This window comes from Fusarium oxysporum, chromosome IV (assembly GCF_013085055.1).
Source record: "Fusarium oxysporum Fo47 chromosome IV, complete sequence".
Classification (NCBI taxonomy): domain Eukaryota; kingdom Fungi; phylum Ascomycota; class Sordariomycetes; order Hypocreales; family Nectriaceae; genus Fusarium; species Fusarium oxysporum.
In genome coordinates this window covers 1698882-1725279 of record NC_072843.1, presented here as the reverse complement: position 1 = coordinate 1725279, position 26398 = coordinate 1698882, and the positions used below count along the sequence as shown (strand labels likewise).

Sequence of the window (26398 nt, the reverse complement as noted above, 5' to 3'; positions counted from 1 at the left end):
ATATCCTTTCAGGATAGGCCTCATACTTCTTTCAATACGGCCAGGGCGCCGTTCTCACACATTGACTGAATGGCTAGTCCTGTTCGTCACCAGCATCTTTCATTTGGTCATACAAGCCTTGGCAGGTCCCTCTTATAACAGAGTCTGCATTCTTATTGCACGGGTGTAGATGGTTGAGACTGAGTAACCACTTTCACCATTTCGCGCCCAGATATCAACTCATCACTCGAATTGGCCGTCTAGACGGTCGCTGTCACACCAATTACGTCCAATCCCATGCCCAAGCGCTAGCACCTTCAAAGAATAAGCCGTGCCTTGTCATGTTTCAACCAGCAACAAGTTTCTTCACAGAAGGAAGCAACCCTTTTTCATATCAACGCACCAATGATGACATTGGCGTGAGTCCATTATCCATACTACATAGTCTGATAGTCATTCTCTCGTGTCTCGATCTAATGCAGATCAACGTTCCTCACCCCTTACTCACTTTCCAGGTCCCCCGTCCCATCGGTGAGCCCCTGGACCTGGGGAATGAATGGGGTGACAAGTTAACAAGCTCCGATGCTCTTGATCTCAAGTCGGTTAGTTCAGAGTCCAAGCCCAGGGTCATGGTATCTAACGTGCAGGGTGGTAGGAGTGGTGCTCGACTTCACCAAAATCTGCTGTGATGACGATGTACGATGTTTTGTCTGGTGGAACTCACACTATACGCAGTACGTACACTATCATGATAAATCATATATCGTTGGTCTCAGGTTGAAGATGCGCCGGTATTATTGAACAATTAAAAAAACCAAAGACATTGACTCCTGTAACGTTTAGTCTGAATTCAGCAATCAAACCATGAGCTGACCCTATTCACAGCTTTGCTCCCTAGCCTGCACCTAAATCGTGGAAATGTCTTAGTGCCTGCAGGACAAACGTTTCACTACGCTCATGGTTTTTGTTCTTTTCATCCTCCAATGTATAACCACTCGACGTTGTAGCGACCAGCCGCTTTCGCCAGATGAACCACAACACCCTTCCAGCACGCTGCACTACTAGCGTTGGCGCGTTTGAGGCTGTTGAAGATGTGACGGTGTGTCAACAGGATCAATGCCGGGTGGGGGTTGATCGATGCGTGGCGTGACTAGGTCGATAACCCAATCTGATCACTATGATATAGATCCTAGATAACTGCCCCTCTCAAGACATTACATAAGGGTTCTGTTAAGTGATATGAGGAACTAGATTTGATGCAGCGATAGCTTCAGCCGAGTTCATCAAGCCGAGCCCTCTTATCACTCCGAAGATCATCCCGGGCTAAGAAATTTTCACTAATACAGCCTGTGATGACTGGGGTTTACGTCGAGTAAGATGTGACGGGAACAGATCAAGACAAAGCATTAGGCATGAGGCCTGGAGCAATTGCTAAGGAAATTCTGTATGTCGGTGTCTGGTCACTTGAGTCTGGGTGGGGGTTGGTTCCCGACCTCAGATAGAAGTTTCAATAATCCGTTCATAAAACGTGATGAATCTACAAAACCAATCACAGACTCGAATAATAACACATGATAGAAAGAAAACTATGCTCTGCCAGCAACCTACTTAATGAGCCAGGAGCTGAAGGCCAAGCTCGCATGTTAGGATAGGGCTTCGGTCAAGCAAACGGGTTAGGATAATGGTTAGACGAACAAAGCTCTCAAACGAGCCCTTTACCGAAACTTTGACGAACTGTTCAGTGTCAGTCTGAAGCCCACGCGTCGGTTAACTGACTATGGTTCGCGAGTTTTGACAGCGGGCATGTCTGGCAACCGATTCCGACTATGCCTGTAGGGTCCGCTACGGCTCTTCCCTAGGGCCACAATATGTCATTGTAAGTAGTATTCTTCGCCCTAGAAGAACCAGGAGTAGCAACAACGTACCTGAGAAAGAAAGGTGAAGCATCGTCCTCCAGAGAATGATCGGAATTGAGCTATGGCCGTAACCACGTCGCACATCGCACTCCAGTATTCAACCGTAGTCTCCCACAGTCTCCGTAACGGCTTCCCATAGGAATCTAATAGGAAGGGCGAACCAACTCGCCAGACCCTGTCATTTCTGATACCTACCTATATTGCGAGCACCGATTGGCGCTGAACCCTCAGGGGTAGATACGTCCACTCTCTTCGTAAAGCGAGCGACTGCTGTATGCTACCATTCTCAAAAGACTGGCAGCGTTTGGAAAGATGCTCCGAATTTCTCACATGAATTTCAGTCTTTTCTACGAGCAGAAAAGCTTACGAGACTTTGCAGGGGGCAAAATATCCCTTTGTAGCATGGAAGCGCGACGTTGAAGAGGAGGATGCTTGACGATAGAAAGAAGTAGCTGTGATATTGCGGCTCGATGGGACTTCTATGTGGGGTAAGCATGTGGGGCTTCTGTCAGCGCTGCAGCAGGCACGTGATCCTGTAGTTTAAGGAGAGCTTGAGGTTACAAGGAAGTTTATCAACATCTTCAAAAACTCATAAAACAACGGCACAAGTCTATCTACCCTCAGCTCTTCGTGATCAATTCTACTGACATGCTGTCAATCATTAATTCAAAGTATCTTCGCTTGTGTCATTTGATTTTCCGCTTCTTGACCCTTTCGGCCGAATGCAACCACACGCAATATCAATGCAATCAAGTTGAATGTGAATGATCTCCAACAACTTCTATAGTCAGCTTCTAGAACGAAATGACGTCTTTTGCATTTGTGTTTGCGCCCGTCTCCACCAGTTCCAGGTTGTGATCCACTTCGATATGTCTCCAGGACTCGTCCTAGCAACAGCCCCTTTTCGGCAGATTACACTCTGGCTTAGTTCTATGCCAAGCGCACATCACGACATCTTTCAATCTCCCCCTCAGGTGTCGTGGGTTTGTTCAAGGTCTAACCTCTGATCTCGGCGCCGATCATGTCACGAGCCTTGCTATCGCCGCTACGATGTGCCTAAGACAATTTATCGACTCCACCTCCACCATCCTCGTTGTTCATACCCCTGGTCTTCATCACACCCCAGGTTCCTTATAGGAAAGAGCCTCGAGTCAGCTTCCGAATACAGCGTGCCATCACATAAGTACGAGTCCCTCTCTAGCCTTCCACGCGGATGCGTCTCATCGATGTCGATGTTCACGCGTTGATCTGCAACACAACAAACCACTGACCCCTCTTGTTACTTAAAATCGTATGATAACATGACATTGGCAAGTCAAGTTGTTCAACGCCGATACTACGTTACGGCCCCTCAGGGCGTCGGAGATGAGACTCAACTCTGCTCCATTGTCTTATCTCGGTTGCCAACCCTAAAGTCAGTATGATACAACAAAGATTCAACACCTTTGCTTTGTACCAGAATGCACGACATGTGTTGGCCGCAAGTGCTGAATCCACAGGCGATTCAAAATTTGTCAAGTACCTATACAGGTAATTGTGCAGCAAAATCGATGCACAGGTACCAGATTTCATATACGTTAGATCGCTCTGAGATACCTGCTGGTCAAGAATGCAACCTGTGCAGCTCGTCTGAATAAAGAGCGCCATGATCGACGAGATGATCAGGTTTTGACCGTTGAATCACCGAAAGTTTCAAGCCCGTGCGCCGGTATCAGATTGCAACTCCGAACATTCTATAACACTTGTCTACATATATTCAAGGATATTCACGAAACATGCAATCTAGCCAATGGCAACTCTTTACACAGTTCCAACGGATGTTACTGTGATCAGCGCAACTACAACCCGCCACCATACGTTGTGGACTTCCAAATATCCAAGGATCCCAGCTATCAAGATACATCAAGGCTTCTCAACAACTTGCTCCGCGGTGTCCTTGTCCGCGTCTTCGGTCGCCTGCTTCTTAATCTGCTTCGGGTCTTCTTCTCCGTCACTCTCAGCATCAACTCGCAGACCCTGTATGCCAGCTTGGACTTCATCAACGAGACTCTCAAGATAGTCCAAATCCCTATATTTGTGTCAGCATATTTATCACTTTAGCATTTGGTAATGTTCCCTGCTAACCGTCCAACAAGTGTGACCGTGTTGTTTTTCTTGCCCCAGCGAGGATAACTTCCGACCTTGACACCCTTGGGCCCAACTTTGGCAGCCAAGGTTGTGAGATAATCGGCAACACCACTCTCGGGAAGAGGCGTAGAGAACAGCACTCTATGCGTACCCTTCCCCTCAGGGTCGCTGAGACGTGGGAGAATGTGAGGTTTCAGCCCCTCAAGAAGTCTCTGAACTGTTCCCGGTTAGCAGATAGTAAGCGGCGCTCGGGAAATGGCATACAAAGTCTAGGGATACCCGGCAAGATATGGATGTTTCCGTTCACGACTGATACGGGAACCCAAAGATCATCATGAGGGAAGAGAGCTTGCTTCTTAAGGTCCCGAGATTCATCAATTGGCAACTCAGCCATGCGAAGTTTTGCCCTTCTTGCTGGCGAGTCGACATCCCAATCAAACTTGGGTTGATTGGGATGAACCTTTGACATCAGTTTCATCTTGTCAAAGGTTTCTTGGTGTAGTTTGAGAGGCAGGTTAAAGGCCTTGGCGATCGATTGGTAGGTAATGTCGTCGTGTCTAAGATATTAGTATGTGTAGAAATGAGGGTAGTGAATCCTCACGTAGGCCCGATCCCACCACTGATTCATATTAGCTATTCAATCTCCACGTAGTGTCGCCGAAGGACTTACCTAGTAACAACAAAGTCATAACGGTCACTCATTCTCTGAACAGCCTCAACAATTTCGCCTTCATCGTCCTCAATCACCTCGATGCGCTTGAGGTTCTATATCTATTCAGCATCCGCGCATGCATAGCTACCCGTGGTCAGACCTACAATTCCGAGGTTAAAGCACCATTTGGCGAAATAGGCAGAGTTGGTCTATCTCGATTAATACAATATCTAGCCCATACTTCAATTACTCACATCAACTGTCTACGTTGATGGTGTCAGTTACCCCCATTCGGTTACACAGACAGTAAGATGTGTTCAAAGAACTATACCTTTCCGCCCAGAACTTCGTCACCGATGATCAAACAGGCGGCTGTAGAAATGGTGCGCGAGTTGCGCTCATCTGCCGATATAGGAGCCATGATTCTTCCTAGGGCGAATCGTCTGGTGTTGCCAACAACGGGAGCTGAAAGATGCCGGGTTACCTGAGAGATGCGTGAGAACATGGATGGCCAAGGGCAGATGCAATAAGAGAGCTTGAGGATCAGGTGATAGGCAGATAGCAGGGTAAATATGCAAGTTCTCCCTTTATTGATCCAATGCTGTCTCGATTTCAAAAGCCTGTAGATGACGTTAACTCGCTACGCTAGACAATGGCGGGACAATGTGGGGTCAAGTCAACAGCTACCTACCCTTTGGCGGGGCATTGGGCTGCACCAACTTAACTCGTCTGATAACTGCTAAACAGAGTTGAGGTATCAGACACAGCTTTAAAACAGCTACAAAGGGGGCTTTACCTATTAGCAAAGTCAAACAAAGCTTCACAATGGTACATCCACGCACACGACCTCCTCTCCATCCCCAGTTCGCCCGCTGACATCCTGCTTTTAGGCGTCGGAATCGCGACTGTATACCTTCTCTGAAGAGTCAAAGGACCACCTCCGCAAGTTTAGACTCACTACTTCTCGGGCCAAGGATCCCCAAGCTGTTATTTGTATGTACGTCTCTTTGTGATAAGACTTGAAAGTCATAGGTCTCCTTTCTCTTGCTAACCGTCCCTCCTGTAGACCTGATCGATAAGAACACTTACGAAATCCGACAAGACGAAGACAAGACCGTTTATACTTCCCTCGAAGAAATTGGCGATGACCTCCCCGATCATGCGCCTCGATTCATCCTCCTGAGCTACCCTCTCACCATGGTATGTCTGATCGAACAACTGTCAGGAATGCTTGACACTTGACATGATGTTAATATGAGCATAGGGCGATGGGCGCTTGTCTGTGCCATACGTACTTATCTTCTACCTCCCCGTTACCTGCAACGCCGAGATCAGAATGCTCTACGCCGGCGCCAAGGAGCTGATGCGCAACACGGCCGAGGTCGGACGAATTATTGATATCGAGTCAGCGGAAGATTTGGAAGAAATCCCCGACAAGCTCAAGTCAGAGTAATCAAGAATCACACAAAAGAAAGGCAACGTGGCGTGGCAGCGAAATCCATATATCATGATCTACATAAAAACGTAACTTCAAGATAACTGCCTACTCATCCGGCAGCACATCCTGGGTGTTTAATCCCAACTGCATCGCAACATTCTTGACAACTCCTTGAAACGCGATGCAGGCGGGGCTATCTGGGAATGAGTCGAAGTAACTCTCTCCGTAATCACATGCCATCCTGATCCTAGGGTCCAAGGGCACTGATCCCAAGAAGGGAATGCCCATCTCTTCAGCCAGTGCACGTCCTCCTCCTGTGCTTGCCTTAAAGATCTGACTTTCGGTTGAACACTTGGGGCAAACGAAGCCGCTCATGTTCTCTGCAAGACCTAACACCCTGATGCCGGCTTTGCGGCAGAAGTCGATCTCTTTTCTTACATCCAGGAGTGAGACCTCCTGCGGTGTGGTGACCATGACAGCGCCATCGATCCCACTCTCCTTCAGGAATGAGTTTACACTGAGATGCTCATCGCTTGTGCCTGGTGGTGTGTCGACAAGTAAAAAGTCAAGGTCACCCCATTCCACATCCTTGAGAAATTGCTTGATCAGACCGTTCTTCTTGGGACCCCGCCAAATGACAGCGTCATCCCGGTTGGGCAGTAGAAACTGAATACTCATGACAGAGAGGTTGTCCATGACCCAGATAGGTGACCAACCTGTACCGCTGACATGCACAGTCTCGCCCTCCACGCCCATCATCTTGGGAATACTGGGTCCACAGATATCAGTGTCCATGATACCCACGGTGCTGTCTGGATTTGTCGCGAAGGCGTGTGCCAATAGGGATGTAAATGTACTCTTTCCGACGCCGCCCTTTCCGCTTAGTACTAGGATTTTGTGCTTGACATTCTCCAGGCGCGCCGAGATGATAGGGATATCCGGATCTGGTCCTTTGGGCGCTGATGCGCAGATGGCCTGGTTTGGACACCCGGCGCATGCGTCCGCTTTACCAGCTTGCTCTGAATCGGGGCCAACACAGTTCTGAGGCTCTGGGGCAACTAGTTGTGGCTTCTGCTTGATCGGATTGGCGAGGACATCGTCTACAGCCTCCGAGGCCTCAAGAGAGGGTGCCATTGTCTTTTTGTGAAGTGACGTGAAGTGAGGGAAAGTGAGTCGGAGGTGGCAACGTGAGCTCGAAGCTTAATAATGTATCAAACCTGCAATTTTAGGGTTGTCTTGAATAGCGAGGAACAGAGTAGCAAGAAAGAAAAAGAAGTGAGGGTAGATTCTTCCCGATTGGGATCTGGTATCTTTCTGGATTAATTTTTGAGAGAGTCCAAAGAATGTTGACGCGGTTAAGATAATCGATGTGGTTGTTCCTAGGGTAAGTGCTAAGCGTCTATGTTGATTGGTTGCTTAGCAAGCGTCCGGCGATGTGAAGTATCGCCGCGGAATCACAAATGCCAATGAGTCAAGACACAGTGAAGGGATAAAGATCCATAGATATATCGATATATTAACATTAGCTCTGCAAAGAAAGTTGCGGTAGGTATGATCACTATACGAGTCTCCTAGATCTCCATGATCTTATGATATTTTTTACATAGTGAGACATATTTGTTTGGTTGATGAGGGCGAGTTAAGTGTCTGGGAAATTTGAAAAGGGAACTCGATAAGTTCGGACCATAGGCTCCTCAAAATGTCTTATATAGCGGAAAGAAGGGCCTTTCCAACAGATGCTTATCCAAAGACTTACTGGTAGTAAGTATTAACATTTTCGTACTATGTACAAACAACCTCAAAACACAATATTTCTAATCATTCCCAGTGATGTGGCTCAATGATACGAAACTGTACTAACGTTCAATACTATCACTGATAGTGAGGTTGGTATGAAAGCCTTAGTGATCGCAGGCCAATCCGAAAACCGTCGCATCAGCAATACAATAAGCTTTCAAATGTTTCCTGCCCTTTTACACCCAACACGCTGAGAGCGCGCCGGTTATCGGACCGGCTAAAGGCGGCGATCTGCCCAAAACTCATGACAGGCACACCTAAAAAAAAAAGCTGATCAGTGGCGGGGTTATTTCACTTTCGTCTGAGATAAGATAAGCTCAGGACCCCGCGAAGATTTTATTCTGAGCTGATCTAGAAGCACCCTACGATACATCAAGATCTGTTTCCAACCGATATTCCAAAATGTCTCCTTCTGCTGATACACCAGAGACCTTCGACTCCGCCGATTCCACGGTTCTGAGCTTGAGGAAATCCCTCTGTTCTGAGGATACCCCTCTTCCCATCCGTTTTCGTGCTCTTTTCTCACTGAAGCACGTTGCGACCACCTCGGATGACAATACTACAAGGATCGCGGCCATCGAAGCCATCGCTGCCGGATTCACCTCACCTTCGGCCTTGCTCAAGCATGAGCTCGCATACTGTCTCGGCCAGACAGGCAACCCCGCTGCTGTCAAGCCTCTCCGACAGGTTTTGGCTGATTTGAAGGAGGACCCAATGTGCCGCCACGAAGCTGCCGAAGCCCTTGGAGCCTTAGGCTGGGCCGACAACCTGGACATACTCCGCGAGTATCGAGATCGCAAAGAGGAGGACATAAGCATTATCGAGACATGCGAGATCGCCATCGAGCGCATTGAGTGGGAGAACTCAGAAGAGCGACGAAAGGAAAAGTTGCGCCCTAGGTTTGTGGAAAGATATATTGGGGTTGCCCCTGATTAACATTTGTCGTCTAGTGATTTTGCCTCTATCGATCCTGCGCCCCCAATGCCCGAATCCGAACAGAAGGCTGAAGTCGAGGAGCTTGGCCACAAGCTCATGGATACAAATCTGCCTCTATTCCTCCGTTACCGCGCCATGTTTGCTCTCCGAGATCTGGCATCACCTCCCGACCTGCCCACTGCTGTCCCCGCCGTTCTCGCTCTTGCTAAAGGATTGTCCGACTCGTCCGCACTCTTCCGACACGAGATCGCCTTTGTGTTTGGACAGCTTTCACACCCCGCTTCAATCCCAGCCCTGACTGAGGCGTTGAGCAACGTCAACGAGGCTAGCATGGTTCGACATGAAGCGGCCGAGGCACTTGGCAGCCTGGGCGAGGAGGAAGGTGTCGAAGCTACCCTAAGAAAGTTCCTTCACGACAAGGAAAAGGTTGTTCGAGAGAGTTGCATTGTTGCGCTGGATATCGCTGAGTATGAGAAGGGTGGAGAGGCTGAGTATGCTTTGATTCCCTAGACCGCAGGAGTTTCTGTATGATTTATGAGTACGCTCGCGTTGTCGAGTATTACGTCTAGTTGTTTTCATGCCACCTAAAAGTCAAGTGTTAGATTAGTTAAAATAGATGGATTCGGGATTCTTACGAGTTGCCGCAATCGCAAAGGTAGATGACCGTTGATCCTTCATCTGCACCGCGCAATTGAACGTTGGTATACTTGACCTCTTCACGACCGCACTTGGGGCATGTTTCATGAACAGTGCTATCGGTTTGCAAATTGTGTTTCTCAACAGCCTGGACGCTTGACTGAAGCTTCTGCCTCAAGAAAGAAGGGAAATCGGAGGGTTTTGTTTGTGTAACGGTAACTTTGGAACCGGTATCTGCACAACCTGTTAGAGATCTTGCCAAATATCACACCAAGCGTACAAACCTCGATTCTCTGCACCACAGCATTCGCAATGCAAAACATTTCGCTGAGTCCCTTTTGTTGCAGGCAACAGATTACCGCAGTCGGTACAAAAGACGAGAGTTCCGATCGCAGCCATTGTGAGTCGTGAGTAAGTTCTGCACAATTGGAGAATTTGGTCGACTACTTGCGCAAGCTGAACAAATTCAGTGACAAAAAATTGGCCCAGCCATCATAGGCTCAAATGGAAGGTTGCAAGGGGCTTCCGGAAAAACTGACGAGGCAAGAGTGGGTCGTGACGGAATAGCCTCTGAGTGGTGGTGCATCGAGCGCACAGACCAGTAGCTGTCTCGAAAACATCCAAGGAAAGTTCAAAGCTCGCGAGGCTGATCATGTTGGTTTCCCTAGGCTTTGACCTCGTCGTTTACATTCACGCAAAGCGGGTAACAATGCTTAGCTGCATTTAATTCCGTTGCTTTTTCAACCCAATCACCTTACCGCGACTCCGACTATATGCTTCCTGAGAACATATTTCCTTTGCATACGCGCTTGGAGCGTGTCTTTTGATTCATACCTGACCCTGTCCTGTCAAGATCCGATGCGCTGGTATCCGTTTGCTCCTTCCTTTCGAACCAAGATATGCGATGAGCCGCCTTCTCTCCTGCGACAATGAACAACACGCAGCAGCATGGGGCGGACCCAAATGGGCAGTTTGCTCAAACGGGGGCTGAGGAGGGTATTATTGCTCGTCCGTTCACACTTCAAGAGGCGCTTCCTTATTCACCACAGACCTCGACCATTCCTCTCATTTCTGGTCAGTTATCACCGCTTCTCGATATATCTTCACCTAACTCTCGTCAGACATCATCCCCGACCCCGTTCTAGGCTCAGGCTCCCCTGCGCTCCCTCTGACTGACCTATTTCAAACACACGATTTCGACAACCTAAATAAGGAAGCAGCGGGCCATAATCAGATGCCGCGCAACGTAAAGCAAGCGGTTGACCATGTCCTCCAAGAAATCAAACCAAGTCAACGAACACATTAGTATGATAGCTATGCCGTGCATACTATGAACCACAATCTGACTGTCGAGTAGCAAGTTTACCACAATTTCAGGAATGAAATTGACCCCCCCTACCGACAAGAGCCTGATTGATGGTTTGTCGCCGCTCACGAGAAATGTCTTCGATAAAGTGGGAGGCTATTTCAAGACGACGAAACCCGTGGCTTCTGATGCCAAGCAGGTCAACGGCCAAGCACCAGGCCACCCGACCCCCAAGCAACGGTCATCTTCAATAAACTCCCCGAATCCGCCACAACCGTCCAACTTGCCAGCGCATAACTCCAAAGCACACAAGTCAAACGCCGTTAGGATCGAAGTTGCGATACCGTCCAAGAGACAATTTGATCCTTTAACTTATGTTGACGTGAGCGATGCGCCTCAGCAAGACTTTCCAGTTGTTCCAGTCCAACATGAGCAACCGCAAATACAGCCGATGGCGCAGCCTCCGGTCCCAGCAGCTCAGCTCCCTATCCAAGCTACCACCGAAGCTAATCAGAATGGGGCGTTTCGAATTGAGCTACCAGCTGCGAATATCTGTCGAGAAGAGTACATCGAGGTCGAAGCTCGCCCGGAGGACCCCCATCACCTATCGGTTCGAAAAGAGAGCCAACAAGCCTATTCTCATAGTCCAGATCTGATTGGGGAGAGCCTTGATCAGCGTCAACGTAGCGAGGCAGCCCTCCATGCGCTCGACAAACTTGTACGCGTTGTGTTCAACTCGGTCGGGCGAATGCTCGGAGAAGGATCCGGACAAGACGAAATCGTTTCTCTGACACCAGACCAAGAGGTTGCTATGACCGCCTCTTCGCAACAGAAGATGCATGGTGCCATTCAGAAGACAATTGCTCTAAGATGTTTCGACCGTGTCCCAGTAGAGCATCTGACTCAAATAATCAGATTGAGTGATGCCAGCTTAAAGCAAGTTGAGAATCTGGAGATCCGAGTCGATGAGACTTGGGGCGAAGATGCCGTTGATGTATGGATACAACAGCTTTCAGACGTGGAGACAATGCTGAAGTCAGCTCGCACATGCCTGCGCATTCTCTCGGGCGGACGAGAAGACAAGCAGTTATATTCAGAATCTGTTATCCAGAGATGCGCCGATATCTTCAGAAAGGTCACCGAGGACATTGTCATGCCTCTTGTGGAACTTCGGCCATCCGGACCTGCATCGGCTATTTTCAAGCTGCTTTCGAAGAATAAGAAGTCTATCACAGCTGTTTTCCTCTCTTGCCAGAAGTTATTCGCCTTGTTAGCAGAGCTTGTTACCAAGATCGAGCTCTCAGAGTCAGTGATCAACTCAATGGAATACACCGCCTCCCGACTCATTTTCATGGAGAATGCATACTTTGAGAAGGACTCTGTCGTGGGAGTTCAAAAGTTTGACGGGCTTCGGTCCGTGGCAATGGACATGCTCTCACAGATTTTCTTGATCAAACCTGAGCAACGCCAAGGCATCATCGACGAAATTCTCACATCCCTGGAGAAGCTCCCTGTCGGTAAGCAAAGTGCTCGACAGTTCAAGCTATCTGATGGGAAAAACATCCAGCCTGTGTCAGCTTTGATCATGAGGCTGGTCCAAGCTAGTTCCGGGCGAGTTGATAACAACAAAAATCGAACACGAAGCAAATTGATGCGCAATCTCAACAAAAACCCCAATAACGAGCAAGAAGAAAGCTCCGATGAGGATAATCGCGCACCACTTGCAAAACAATTTGTTTCATCGATTAAGAGCGAGGTACAGGGCGCGAAGCAACACGCTGTTGCTATCAAGGACCTTGAGATCTCTGTCGCTCCGTTGTCCGATGCGGCGCAGCGCAATGCATCCTATGTGATAAGCTTCATCGTCAAACGTGCCATCGGCTCAACCAAATCTGGAGATACCCCTTACCGAAATCTTCTTGATCTTTTCGTGGAAGATTTTACTACTTGTCTTGATTCGCCCGACTGGCCATCAGCTGAACTGTTACTTCGCCTTCTGATGATCATGATGGTCCAGCTTTTCGAAGCACCCAAGACTGCCGCCCCGGCGAAAAACATGGCACTGGAGCTATTGGGCGGATTGAGTGCTGCCATTTCCCGCCTCCGTTCTCGTGTTCAAAGCCTTACGAGCTCCTCTGATGGGACTGACGGTGACGAGTTGTCAGAATATCTTGCCGATGTCGCTAACCAAGCTCTGGAACACAAAACTCGCTTGGAACAGCTGGTAGCTTGGACTGGGCCCTATCGGGTCGTTCTAGAGCATGTCCAGAACAGGAGCGACGAAGATCCACACCTGTCAAGTGCCATCTCGTTTCTCATTACGGGCTGGGCATCCCAGGTACATGTCGGCTACGACTCTTACACAGATGAAGATGACGAACGAGATGAGGAACTCGGACGTCTGGCTTATCGATTGAGGATGATGGTTGAGGATCGGCGATGGCTCGTCAACGAATACACGTTCAAGATCAAGACTGTATCGACAAATCAAGCCAAACTTTCTTACTCGATCATCTTGCTACGTTCACCACTATGTGAAGCTTTCAGCAAGATTCTGAACATTCTTCTTGGCTCTATGGCTAGTGACCAAGCTACAGTCCGAAGTCGAAGTCTCAAAAGCGTGAATCAAGTGCTCGAGACTGATCCCTCAATCTTGGATGCCGACAATACCGTGATTGACTTGATCCTGGAATGCGCTGGCGATTCATCAATTCAAGTGCGAGACTCTGCTCTCGGACTGCTTGGTAACTGCATGACGATGCGACCACGTCTTGAGACTTCATTGACTCCCATGATTGTCAATCGATTCCATGATAATGGCCTCGGTGTACGCAAACGTGCAATGAAGCTTACTCGCGATATCTATCTTCGCAATCCAAGCAAGACACTGCGCAGCATGATAGCGAGCGGGTTGTTGCGTCGAGTACAGGATCCAGATGAAGGTGTCCGCGATCTAGCCCGCCAGATGATAGAGGAGGTTTGGTTTGCACCCTTTTACCAAGACGACGGAACCGCAGTTTACCAAACTTCACTCAACGAGCACGTATCGCTTGTTATCCAGACTGTCAAGTCCGGTACGGTCACTGAAATGCTTGACAAGGTGTTCCGAACCATTCTGAAACCAAAGGACAAGTCTCTGGGTGGACCTTTCACAGTCTGTACCAAACTCGTTGCCAACATGTTTGGATTAATCGATAACCTCGATCCGGATGATCCGTCAATTCCGTCTGGGCGCGACGCGCTGCAGGTGCTTACGATATTTGCCAATGCTGATCCAAAACTGTTCAATTTCGAACAGATACGCCTCCTAAAACCACATCTTGCGAACTTTTCTACGCCAGAGGAGTTAGCTGCTTTCCGGCATGTGACAATCATTTATCGCCGAGTGTTACCCACTCTTTCCAGTGTTCATACCGAGTTTCTGTCTGAAGTACGCACCTTCCTGCTCAAAGCTATTACAAGAGTCAACCAACGAAACCCTCTCGACGATCTGGTTGCCTGTACTCAGGTTGTTTGTGGGTTACTCAATAATTACACGCCTCTGGTTTCTGCTCTACATTCCAGTATTCAGAAACTCGATCAAATCCAGGCCAGGCCTATCGACCAGACGGCTACCACGCTTACCTATGGATACAGCTTACTAATTGGCATGATCGCAAAACATTGCAAGCTTGACGAATGGACTACTTGGTTCAAATCGAAGTTGCCCACCTGGAAAGGAGAAACTGTTCCTATGCTCGCCATCGAGAAGCTGATACCGCTTGCTGCACCTTCTAAACCACTCGAGATCCGCAAGTCAGCGCTTGACGCCCTTGGATTGATTTGCCAAGCATGGCCTCGCAACTATGTTGTTCCTAAGTTGTACACCTTGTTTGATCAGGTTTTCAAAGAGCAGACACCTGGTCTTGAAGTGCTCATCTTAAGATCAATCAGAGAGTTTCTTCTCATGGAAGAAAAGCGATCTGAAACAGCGGCAGAAGCGCCAGCTACAGGCAAGAAGAGGGAGCTGACAGTTATGGGAGGGACAAATTTTGACGATGTGGCTAGCGCCACCTCACAGAGGTTCTTGAAGCACGTTTCCCGAATCGCAGTTTCAAGCCAGGGTGATCATGCTTTTCTCGCCACGGAGGTTCTCGGCAGCATTAACCGACAAGGCCTGACGCACCCCAAGGAGACTTGTGTCACCTTGATGACTCTCGAAACATCAACAAACCGCAGAATTGCAGAACTGGCTTTCTCCGAGCATCGATATTCGCATGAGAAGCACGAAACTGTTCTGGAACGAGAGTATGCCAAAGCAGTGCAATCGGCCTTTGCCTATCAACGCGATGTAGTAGAGGACACGCGCGGTGCCACAACTAACCCTTTCCAGTCCAAATTACACTTCTTGATGGAGGTGCTGAAGATTAGCAAAATGAAGAATCGGCAGCGCTTTTTAGATAAGCTCTGTGGCCAGTTAGACTTTGATCTAGTCAAGCTCGATACAAGCGAGGAAGTCCCATCCCACATGACCTTTGCACGATTCATCACCGAGAATCTGGCCTTCTTCGAATATCAGACGGTTGGAGAGTTGCAGACCACCGTCAATGCGATCGAAAAAATCGTGACGAGCACAGGCGCTCCAGTCGCCCAGGCCATCGAGTCAGAAGTTTTTAATGTCCGCGTAGATGCCCTGCAATTATCGGCGTCTGACACCCCAGCGAGCATCCCCGGAACTCAGAACGAGTCAATGGTTCTAGCGGCACCTGTCGATGGGCAGCCCCCGGCAGCTCTCGCGATTGCAGCCAACGTTGAGCCCAGCCGTCTTCGTCAGCTCACAACGGCATCCATCATTCTACTCGCAATGTGGGAGACGCGAACGCATCTGCGCCGACTTTACGGTATGGGGACTAGCCGACACGACAGTAAGGCCAAAGCACTGGCCAAGGATCTCAACAAGACACCAGTCAAGGTCCAAGGGGTTCACGGAGATAAGGTCTGGGACGAGATCGAGTCTCATATGGCTGGTCTTCAGGATCAAGAGCGAATGGTTAGGAAGTGTACTGACCTTGTTGAACTCCTCAACGTTGACAAGGAGTTCAAGGTCGCCGATGACGGCGAACAGATGGACTTAGGGCCATCGACTCCGAGCGCAGACGAGGATGAAGAAGGCGAAGCTGCTGTGGATAGGGGACGCAAGCGAAAGGGAGGACATACTCCTGGTGGTCGCAAGAAACGGGCGCGTTCTGACTCCCAGCCACGAAAAAGGGGTCGACCTCGAAAAAACCCGTTACCTGAGCCGGAGATGGATGCAGATCTTGGAGATGGAGACTGGATTTGAGCAGACATTGATGGAATTCAAAATGGGACATGGGCTATGAAAAGATTTGGACTGTTCTGAAGCAAGCAACGAAAGCGGCAGGGACAGGCGTTTGTCAGCCCGCGAGGGCGCATCGAAGAAAGCGTTGAGCGGGAAAATGGCTTTTGCCGATGAGGCTTACATTGGACTTCTGAAGTGAAAAGGCAGCCAAGAGAAGAGGAACGGCGTTTTGGAGCATTATGGCTTTGCAATTTGATGATACCTGAGCTATAGCCACGAGGCCATATAGCTCATCTTTTGGTCGGACGGGAAAGAGATCAAGCGCAGCATACAATGCACATCAGCGAAGCTCGCGCATTTAGGACCATTTAAATACAAAGACAATGTTATGATAGCCACTGGATCTTATTCCCTCGTGATGACTGGCATGAAAAATGACTAAACATAAATTAAGCATATTTGGAAACTGTAGTCAAGCTCACTACATTGTGAAAGAAATAAGAGAAGTCTTAACCTTAATTTGGGAATGACGACGGTTTCTCGAAATGGGACTGTTTTATCGTATATTATTCAAGTTAAAGTTGTACGACGGTGCGAAAAGTGAAAGTCTAAAACAAGCAGTGCTGGATATAAGACGGAAATGCATATGCCATGTGAGTGCCAAGAATCAAGGCAATTGGATAAAAGACATGCATAGATGACATAATTTTGATTGCTTGTCGCGGTAGTCAGATCGCCAAGGCATAAGCAGATCGGTCGGCAAAGTTAGCCGGCTTGGCAAGGCCTAATCCTTGCGAGCATTAACGACCAACTCTCGCGTCGTTGATGACGACCCGCAAGAAAAAGACTCTTCAATTAAACTGCAAGTCGTGTACTAGCTGATGAGCCACGGACACAGCCTGCCAATGGGCTGTTGCTCAGTGAAGTGGTCAGCTGCACAACCCTGAATCGTGTACTGTAACTCGCTGGTTATCACTGCCTGGCCATGGACACGAATATAGCCACTCAGTCATGTTAGTTGGCGTTGTGGCTGCCAATGATGCCAGTGGAACCAGAATCAAGCTTATTGGAGGAGTTGGGGAGTTCCAGAACAGGAGGAGGCCTCTTGTTCCCTGTCGCAGTAAGACCTTTCACGGAGCTTGTTTTTTTGCCAATTGTGAGGTCCCCTTGACGTGTCGCTCATAATAACCGGCCAGCGTAGAACCCATTCCAGGGAAATAAAGGGGAAGACAAAAGCTGGTGACCTCACTCACTAGGTACTTATCTAACATTGAGCAAGACCTGAAATTAAATCATCAAAATCAAACCTAGGCCAAGCCCACCTCCCTCGAGCGAACTTGGTCCCTGTTTTTCTCAAAACCTTGGCATCCCCATCTCTCTTTTTTTATACTTTACAGTGCCGCGCCGCGCCGTGAGTGACACGCAACGCAGCCCAACTTACGGTACATACGGAACATTCGCATCAGTTGACCCACGTAAGAACTTGGACCCCAGTTCTTGGCGATGTCTTCCTGTAAGGTCCCCTTTCAGTTTCTTCACTTTTTCTCGTATCCATAGTGTCAATCATTAGTTTCTCTACCACATGCCCTAGAACTCCTGCCGTTATCTGCTATCTGCCACTGCTATTTTGCTTGCTTGCTTACTCACACACACCACCACAGTCAACCACTTCAACATCAAGCGTCAAGCGCATACTCTGAGTCGTACCAGCACCGATCAGTCTTGGAATCCCTTTCGTCACGTCGAGTGGAAACGTCAAACACGCGCTCTTTCTGACGCCGGCCGCTTGGAACAACAAACCACACGAGAGGAGACAGCTGGCGAGACCTTGGCACACGCTGTCACCGAACCTGGTCGAAGTGGACCAGCCAGAGAGTGGTCGACAGCAGAGACGATGACAGAGATGAGGAGAAGCAAAGAAGGCGAATATGACCGAGAGAAGACCATTGGGGGATCACCAATTGAGGAGAACGATGATATCCCCGTCTCACAGCGCTCGCTCGTCAGCGACGAAAATCAATTGCGAAACAGAAAACGCGAGGATGTCCCAGCTGCAGCAGACAACAATATCGATCTAGAAAAGCGAAAACTCAAGAAACGAGAGTCTACAAAAATATTCCGCAAGGTCGAACCCAAGGAGCCATTTACTGTCCGAAACCAACTTCAGAGAACCTTTCTCAACTCATATATCAATATCCTTCTCATTGCCGCCCCAGTCGGTATCGCTCTCAATTACATCCATAGCGTTAACCGAATCGCCGTCTTCGTGGTAAATTTTATCGCAATTATACCCTTAGCCGCTATTCTCAGTTTCGCTACAGAGGAGATCGCTCTGCGAACGGGTGAAGTCTTGGGTGGTCTGATCAATGCGACCTTTGGAAACGCCGTTGAACTCATTGTGGCTATCCTGGCTCTTGTCGATGGAAAAGTCATTATCGTTCAGACCTCACTGGTGGGCTCAATTCTAAGTAACCTTCTACTGGTCCTGGGCTTCTGTTTCTTTTTCGGTGGCTTGCGACGCGAGAGTCAATATTTTAACGAAACTGTCGCCCAAACTGCCGCTAGGTAAGTACGGTCACACACTGGTTGGACGATTGCTAATTGATTTCACACAGCATGCTCGCTCTCGCCGTCGCCTCAGTCATTGTGCCAACGGTTTTCGACCAAGCAAAGGACACACCGCCCGCTAACGTAGCCCGACTCTCAAGAGGCACAGCAGTGATCCTTCTCATCGTTTATGCTGCCTATCTCCTCTTCCAACTCAAGACTCACCAGAGCACATTCGCCAAGGAAGGCCAGAAGGTTGCCGCAAAGCCTTGGTCCCGTGGAAGTGCCGGAGCTGGCGATATCCGACAAGGTATCATGGTTCCTGGTGCTCTTGTTGGCGGTGGCATGACAGGACGCGAAGAGAATGAGCGTTTGTCTGAGATGCTTATGAACCCTCACAGGCTTCCAAAGGCCGAAGAGGATGAAGATGAGGAGGAAGAGCCTCAGCTACACTTCTGGGTGGCCATCGCCACGTTGACAATTGCCACCGTCCTGATCGCTCTCTGTGCCGAATTCATGGTTGATTCCATCGATGCTGTCACAAAGACTGGAGGTGTATCAGAAGAATTTGTAGGACTGATCCTGTTGCCTATCGTGGGTAACGCAGCCGAGCACGCCACAGCCGTGACCGTCGCAATCAAGGATAAAATGGATTTGGCCATCGGTGTGGCCGTTGGAAGTTCTATGCAGGTTGCGCTCTTTTTGATTCCCTTGTTGGTTATTATCGGCTGGGGAATGGGCAACGATGCTATGAACTTGAGTTTCGACTTGTTCCAAGTTGCAACTATGTTTGTGGCTGTTTTGCTCGTCAACTACTTGATCGCAGACGGTAAAAGTCACTGGCTGGAGGGTTGGCTTCTCATCTGCCTTTATTCCATCATCGCAGTTTGCTCATGGTGTAAGTTTGAAGCCCCAGCATGCTTCTTTACTATGTTTACTGACCACGTAATAGGGTACCCAACACACTCAGACGAGTAGTCATTCTTTGTTTCCAACTCTGTACATTTTTTTGCGGGTTCTCTCTTTGTTTATACTTCCATTTTGGGTTATATGTGGCTACCCGTTCCTGCCCCCAACGATTCTGCATATCGTCCTGCAGTATTTCTCCATCAAGCAGGTACTTGGATAAAGTCTATTCAAACCTCGCAGTATATAGTCAACGGAGACACCTGCGATCTTCGTGGGGAGGTGGTGCAAAGGCAAAGAAACAAGCGCGAAAAGCGACAGGCGTCGGAGGGTTGGTTTGCACTTCAGTTAGGACATCGTTAGTTAAAGCGTGATTTATAAAGCTTTTAATGCTCTTTAGATTTCTGGAAAATGAGAAAAACAAAGTGAACCCCATCAAATTCATGTGGTGAGTCGTGTCTCAATTACTAGGGGAGACATTGCACGTTGTATCACTATACATTGACCTTGCACCCCCCAACGTTTCCTTTACAAACTGTACGTAAAAACTGTTCGACATAAGATCAAGAGGTTCTTGGTGTTGGTATGCCTCGGTATTGTCCAGATTGCGATAATCACCAACTGTTCTTCCAAAACTTGTCATATTATTATCAACATTACTTCCGTTATCAAAGACAAAAAGAAGTGGGAGTTCAGCTTGAAGTCGTGCGAGTTCGTAGAGTAGCTTTATCAACAACCAATCATGTTACACAATGATGTTGACGTTAAAGAGCAAGCTTCCTAAGCCGGAAGGCGGTGGCTCGATTCTGCCGCGGCAGTTGACCTCAGCTTCTTAGTCGCAATACTACTAACGATAGCCATTGCGACAAGTGATAATTCATCTGTAGCCTCTCAATCAGCTTCGTCAACCGTGTCAGTCTATTGAGACCAACATGCGAACTACAGGATCGCATCGCGCCCTGTCGAATTCTGCCACATAGCGACCGATAGCGATAGCGACAGCCATATCTCATGTCACGAAATGGTATCATGAGGAACCCGGTCCCTCGCAAGGGACCGCCTCACTGGCGACATCTGAGCAGATCAAGTTTGGATCGCACCCAAACGGACGTCCCTGCGTCGCCCGCGAGCGTATCGACTCATTCCACTATCAAAGAAGAGAAGCAAACAAGAATAGAACGCCGATGTACCGTGACCGTTAACGAGGGCTACGCTAGAGATGAGGTCCTGCTCAATTTCGATGTAGTTGGTGGGGATATAAAGCCGGGAACGTTGATGTGTATAGCGACAGTCAAAGATGACTTGCGAAAGATCTCCACCGGCCATGGTGCCAGTAGCAAGCAAAACCAGGAACAGAGTTATGGTTCGAAGGGGACAACGGGCACTCAAAATGGGGACGGCGCGTGCTTTAAATACTTCTTTGTCGCAAAAGACATGCCTCAAGAGACGAAAACACGGAATCCCGATATCGAGGTCTACGTCTTGAAGCACATTGCAGATGCGTTTGGGATGAAGAAGGGTTCGCAGGTCCTCTTGACGATGGTAAGCATTTCTCTTCCTATACCGTCCAGGCTGCTAATAAAGATACAGGTGGATGCGAAGAACCCAGCTACGGAAGCGTCGCACGTTGAATTGTCGTTTAAGGATCAATACTTGTCCAGATCAGACATTTGGAGAATGACTGTTGGTGAATTGACGGGAAGAACTGTCTACAAAGGTCAATCGGTGTTGTTTATGGGTACAATCAAGGCGCAAGTCACTGCAATTTATGTCGATGGCCGCAGAACGCACTCTGCCTTTTTCACCCGGGATACTCGGCCCATCTTCCGCAGCGAATCCGCCAGATACGTCCTATTCATCCAAATGGCCAGAGAGATGTGGGAATTTGACGCCGAAAGCTCAGGTGAGATCATGTTTAACAAGGTTGTGAACGGCTTTCTCCCCGCGCTGTTCAAGAGGTGGGCCATGCTCAAGGCTAAACACCTCGTAAGCATCGTCCTTTTTGCGCGCGTGGAATATGACACCGGGTTGACAGCTGAGTTTGACAACCTGTCGGGGGATTATTACACAGGCATTCAGCCATCTGGGCCGCGTCGACCATACAAAGACTTCTATCGAGTTGTGGTCAGCGAGATGGGTAGCGGAGAGTGGACAAAGATCCTGCATCAGCTCAAGGTGGAGTTCAACTTCTTCCGTCGGGATATTAGCCTGCACCATCATAAACTCAATGCTCAAGCAGCAATTGATGGTCAAGGTTCCATCCCTACGGATACACCTTCAACTCGTGTCAAGGCTGAATCAACATATGCCATGTATGGCAATGTTCTTGAGGCGATCAACCTCGCTTCGTCCCAGTTCGCCCATGATCATATCGACAGGGATCTCACCAGAACTGGAATTTCCATTGCAGTCATCAGCCCTGGTTCTGGAGTTTTTGAGGTAGACTACGAGACGCTGCGGAGGACAACAGAGGCACTGGTTGGAAACGGTATTGGTATTGATCTAATATGCATGCCTAAGATGCCTCTCCATTCAGTGCCCCTGTTCAAGTACCGCAATCCGCAGTATTCCGATGATCATGGCCATGCTCATCGTTCCAGCTTCTCAAGATCGTTCCACAGCCGGGATAGCACACCTAATCATCCTACACCAGTGATCGGTAGCTATCAATCTCTTGGCGAATCTTTCTCGCCTTCGAAGGGAATGAGCCTTTCTCGTCGTCCAGATCCTCTCATGTCTATGGCAACAAGTGAGCAGTGGTGCTTTGCATTGCCTCAATGGCTTCATGTCTCTTTCTGGACCGGTGCATCCGACGAGGCCTTGTCCTATGAAGGCATTGCCCTATCTGTGTCTAACAAAGTCATGCAAGATGACGAAGATGAGTTCAATATTCGATGCCGCATGTATGCCCTGCAAATGAGAAGTGTCCTTGAAACCAACGAAATTGAAACAACACCTTTACAAGTTGACACGCATTTCCCGGCCAACATCACGGAACCGCCATCCTCGCAGAAGTATCGAAATACTGGGATCAATGACACTGTCTACATTCCCAACAAGCGTCCCCCGGAGGGTCTATTCGACCACATTCATGGATTCCAAAGATTTGTTCCAGATAGACTTGCACGCCCTGGTGAAAAGTCATTGTGGAAACAGCTACAAGAGTTTGATGACCATAGGGCCAAAATCTCAAGTAGTCGCAGTCGACATCATTCGTCACGATATGCAAAAGATTTAGATGAGATTACGAGAAGACAGCTGGCAGAGGACTCTGGTCTATATGGAACTTCTCTTCCAGAGAAAAAGGCACCGATTCTTGGCCCTTCGGCACGGAAGCTGTCGATGAACATTATGGACGGCGAGAAACCATCACCTACAAGCTTGAAAAAGAGCGCTGAACCGCCTGCTCCAAAGCCCCCAAAGACAGTTGCAAAGCAACCCAAGCTAATGAGGCAGATTAGCCTCGGACAGCGAGGATTTGGCATCGCTGCTCCAAAGGCGGTAGTTGCAGAGATCAAAGCCGAGACAGTCAACGCCTCAGGCGTTACGTCTAGCGAAGCAAAACAACCCTCAACCCCTCGGATTCGCCCAGAACTACGGCCAAGCTCGCCTCAAACAATTGCAAGCCACCCATCGTCATTGTCTGTACATAAATATCGAACAGACACCCCTGACACTATCATCGAAGGGGTGCCCATGACTCCTAGCATTCCCATTCTCAAGAGAAATAATTCTGGAAACCTCGATATGGCTGCGATGCAGCTAAGGACGGCCTCATCAACGATAGGTTCGTCGTTGAATAATCGGCAGCAAAAGAGGGAGGACGATCGTGATCTTAGGTCCTCGGATGCCCTCCGCGCTGATGACGCCCAGAAACTCTACACCAACAAACTACGTGCGGGTGCGTTGGGCGGTGCCGTTCAAGACCTCCCAACAACTCTGTCACCCACCACTTCCATTACCCCGTGGTTAACACTACTGAATCCATCGAACCCGGAAAGCCTTGCGATCGACGATACTATCTTGTATAGTCGATGGCAACATGTGTATCCACAAATCGGTCAGATGAAGGTCCAGAAATGGAAAGCTCTTTGTTGCCCTGCTTCTGTACCCTTGACAACCGAGTATTTCCCCTCAAAGACTCAGTTTGATACCGAATATCATCGCCATCCGTACACTGTTGAGCAAGATACAGATGACGACATGGTCGAGGAGCCCAAATCTCGGCAAGACTTCATTCAAGAGTTGATCAGCTTGAGATTCACGCAGGGCTTCCAAGTTGTCGTAGGACCATGGGTTGCCCGTGCATTTGGACAAAATTTGATCAAGATCGGTGACATCTTCTCGAGAGACCAGCCCCTTGAAGATGGCACGAGTATTTTCATGTCTGTGGGCAACAGCATTCACCAACTTTCGTGCGTCAACGGCACAGAAGTCGAAGTGAACATCTTTGTTCGAAAGCCAACGGACACTTCATTCACCTCTCAAGGCTTCTCACCGATCTACAAGCCTGCCATTCGAACTCTTCTCGATGATGCATATGAGGCACGGGAAATTGATCTCCTGACCGCTCGTCCTGAGCGTAATTGGAACATGATTGATTCATACATTGCTGGGCATCACGACGAAATGATGGACAGTCTGCGTTTCTGGCGTGCAAGATTTGTTCTTATTCCTGTCTTGCGGAAAGATGTCCCCATATCAAAAACACAGGGTGGGGATCACGCCGAAGAGGTGCGAATTGAGGGTATCAAGCGCCTTGCCCAATCCTGGCAGAAGTATCGCTACATCCCTCCCTCCGAACGAAGATATCATTCAGTCGGGCAGCAGAAACGCAAGAGAGACCCCAACCCGCTAGATATTGTATACAAAACAGATGACCCCTCCGTGGTGATTGCTGCTGAGGTCGAAACGCTTCCTCTCACGGAAGGGTTGGAGGGCGGCAATCGAAAGGGGCTTGTCTCGGCCAAGGAGCGCTTTAAGAAATCCAACCTGAACTTGGCCACGTTAGCTGATGCTATGCAACAGCCTGTTGAGAATGGAGGCGTTAGACTGCAGAACCGAAGGTGGCATCTCCGCCTCTACTCTGCGTCCTTTATCGGCTCTGATATGGTGACTTGGCTGCTCGACAACTTTGAGGATCTCGATACTAGAGAAGATGCTGAGGCACTGGGGAATGCTCTGATGGTACACGATGATGGAAAATCGGGAAATTCCAAAGACAAGGGGCTTTTTGTTCACGTCGACAAGAGGCATCAGTTCCGCGATGGCAACTACTACTACCAAATCGCCAGTGAGTTTGCCAAACCTCATGTAGGATGGTTCAACTCGCGACGAGCTGCAGTGCCACCAACGCCAAGTCTCGAAGCCTCCAGCCGAGACTCCCCTCGAGCTCTTATGTCGGCTCGTTCCGTTGACGAGGGCGGTTCTCCTGCGTCAACATCTACGACCCCAACCATATCGCTTTCTCAAAGCGTGAAACGATCCAGAGTTGTTCTTAGCAAAGTCATCAAGTACGATGTTGACCACCGCAAGCGATCATACAGGCCAGAGAGGATCGACTTGCATTATGACCGTCTCCACAATCCTGATGGTTGCTACCATATTCGTATTGACTGGATGAACGTCACGACAAAACTGGTGGAAGACGCAGTTGAAAGTTGGGCCCGAGAGGCCAGTCAATATGGCCTTCGACTTGTTGAAGTCCCCATCAAGGAGGCATGCACAATCACCGAAACAAACCCCTTCAGAAGACCATACCGTATCAAGCTGGCAGCGCGTCCTCCCGATCAGAGGCCCGAGACGTACATTGACCCCAACTCACAGGGTCCAACGACCTCCCCAAATAAGCACTTTTACCAGACTGCCATCCTGAAGAAGTTCGACTTCGTTTTGGATATGGAGGCAGCCTCCAACTTCCCGAGTAATGTCGATGTGACCTATTCTTGGGGCAAGCCGGATTATAAATACACCCAGTACATTCATCGTAGTGGCTCTTTGTTGGCAGAGATTACAGATGAGGGTGACTTTTTAATTCTCGCTAATCGTTTGTACAGCAGTCGATCTGCGAACCCTCGCGAGAAAGAAGTTCGTTCAGCTGACCCGCCCCTGGTCGAACGCGGTGGTCGTATGTCATCGTACGGCCCTTATTCCACCTTTGGAATGACAGAGTCAGCAACTCTTGCATCTCCAGTTGTCAAACCAACACACTTTTACCATTCACCAGCCCTGAAACCAGTTGATCAGAATACCAAAGCCGTGTCCTCTACGACACCTGATCCTGATGCCCTCAACGCCGAGATAGACGCGTTTTGCAAGGATACGTCTGCGCTCGAGGAGTTCTACAAAGAAGCCATGGAGAAGGGGCAGAAGGTTCAGGGCACGCCTGCAACAGCAGCGGCCTCGACACCTCTGGAGGCTGTGCCTGAAGCAAGTATTCCCACTTTGGGACTGCCGCCTGGTGTTCTGGGAGGAAATGACGGAGCGCCGACTAAGCGACTTAATAGTCCAATGTCGTTTCTACGAAGGAGTAGTGTTCAGTATGATAGTGGATCAAGCCTGACTGGGCGATGAGGGCTTTGTATATTATATGACACATCATGATTATTGTGAAAAATATGCGTTCGATGGTCCATATACCTGAATATTAGCCGTCTTGAATGGCTGATCTATGACTCGACAAGCCACTTGATAGCCATGACGGGCACCTCATGTCTCAAAACCGAGCGAAGTCACAGTGATTCTTTCAATAAATTTAAAGAAATATGCTGATAATGTATTATCGCTGTAGATATTGCTATGAATATTCGCCAAAACTCCAAGGCTATCGCTATCCCTTCCGCATCATGAAACGCCAACC

At 48.9% G+C, this 26398-nt stretch overlaps 8 protein-coding genes across 8 annotated transcripts; 5 read left to right on the top strand and 3 right to left on the bottom strand.

Annotated features, from left to right (window-relative positions):
* Positions 1-3797: 3797 nt before the first annotated feature.
* On the bottom strand, positions 3798-5095 carry FOBCDRAFT_200035 (MoaB/Mog domain-containing protein; the record flags this gene model as incomplete). Its single annotated transcript, XM_059608960.1, has 7 exons — positions 3798-3963; positions 4020-4239; positions 4287-4579; positions 4693-4787; positions 4839-4883; positions 4929-4937; positions 5006-5095. 7 exons carry the CDS (start codon positions 5093-5095, stop codon positions 3798-3800), a joined length of 918 nt encoding a protein of 305 aa, XP_059464662.1.
* Positions 5096-5403: 308 nt separating this feature from the next.
* FOBCDRAFT_158951 (uncharacterized protein) lies at positions 5404-6153 on the top strand. The gene is made up of 4 exons (XM_031179379.3): positions 5404-5502; positions 5565-5667; positions 5741-5874; positions 5939-6153. Exons 1-4 carry the CDS (start codon positions 5500-5502, stop codon positions 6125-6127), a joined length of 429 nt encoding a protein of 142 aa, XP_031045266.2. The 5' UTR covers positions 5404-5499; the 3' UTR covers positions 6128-6153.
* Positions 6154-7547, bottom strand: FOBCDRAFT_220587 (P-loop containing nucleoside triphosphate hydrolase protein). Its single transcript, XM_031179381.3, has one exon. It carries the CDS (start codon positions 7244-7246, stop codon positions 6218-6220), a length of 1029 nt encoding a protein of 342 aa, XP_031045268.1. The 5' UTR covers positions 7247-7547; the 3' UTR covers positions 6154-6217.
* A 764-nt stretch (positions 7548-8311) lies between these two features.
* FOBCDRAFT_131721 (armadillo-type protein) lies at positions 8312-9355 on the top strand (the record flags this gene model as incomplete). The annotated part of the gene is made up of 2 exons (XM_031179382.2): positions 8312-8808; positions 8860-9355. 2 exons carry the CDS (start codon positions 8312-8314, stop codon positions 9353-9355), a joined length of 993 nt encoding a protein of 330 aa, XP_031045269.2.
* A 121-nt stretch (positions 9356-9476) lies between these two features.
* Positions 9477-9880, bottom strand: FOBCDRAFT_132567 (uncharacterized protein; the record flags this gene model as incomplete). The annotated part of the gene is made up of 2 exons (XM_031179383.3): positions 9477-9715; positions 9766-9880. 2 exons carry the CDS (start codon positions 9878-9880, stop codon positions 9477-9479), a joined length of 354 nt encoding a protein of 117 aa, XP_031045270.2.
* A 265-nt stretch (positions 9881-10145) lies between these two features.
* Positions 10146-16483, top strand: FOBCDRAFT_220582 (sister chromatid cohesion C-terminus-domain-containing protein). Its single transcript, XM_031179384.3, has 3 exons — positions 10146-10555; positions 10603-10786; positions 10839-16483. The coding sequence occupies exons 1-3, from the start codon at positions 10411-10413 to the stop codon at positions 16105-16107; spliced, it is 5598 nt and encodes a 1865-aa protein (XP_031045271.2). The 5' UTR covers positions 10146-10410; the 3' UTR covers positions 16108-16483.
* Positions 16484-17097: 614 nt separating this feature from the next.
* On the top strand, positions 17098-19611 carry FOBCDRAFT_238853 (Sodium/calcium exchanger protein-domain-containing protein; the record flags this gene model as incomplete). Its single annotated transcript, XM_059610235.1, has 5 exons — positions 17098-17206; positions 17484-17497; positions 17678-18651; positions 18702-19531; positions 19586-19611. The coding sequence occupies 5 exons, from the start codon at positions 17098-17100 to the stop codon at positions 19609-19611; spliced, it is 1953 nt and encodes a 650-aa protein (XP_059464661.1).
* A 924-nt stretch (positions 19612-20535) lies between these two features.
* Positions 20536-26326, top strand: FOBCDRAFT_180565 (GTPase-activating protein IML1). The gene is made up of 2 exons (XM_031179390.3): positions 20536-21081; positions 21130-26326. The coding sequence occupies exons 1-2, from the start codon at positions 20551-20553 to the stop codon at positions 26110-26112; spliced, it is 5514 nt and encodes a 1837-aa protein (XP_031045277.2). The 5' UTR covers positions 20536-20550; the 3' UTR covers positions 26113-26326.
* Positions 26327-26398: the final 72 nt, after the last annotated feature.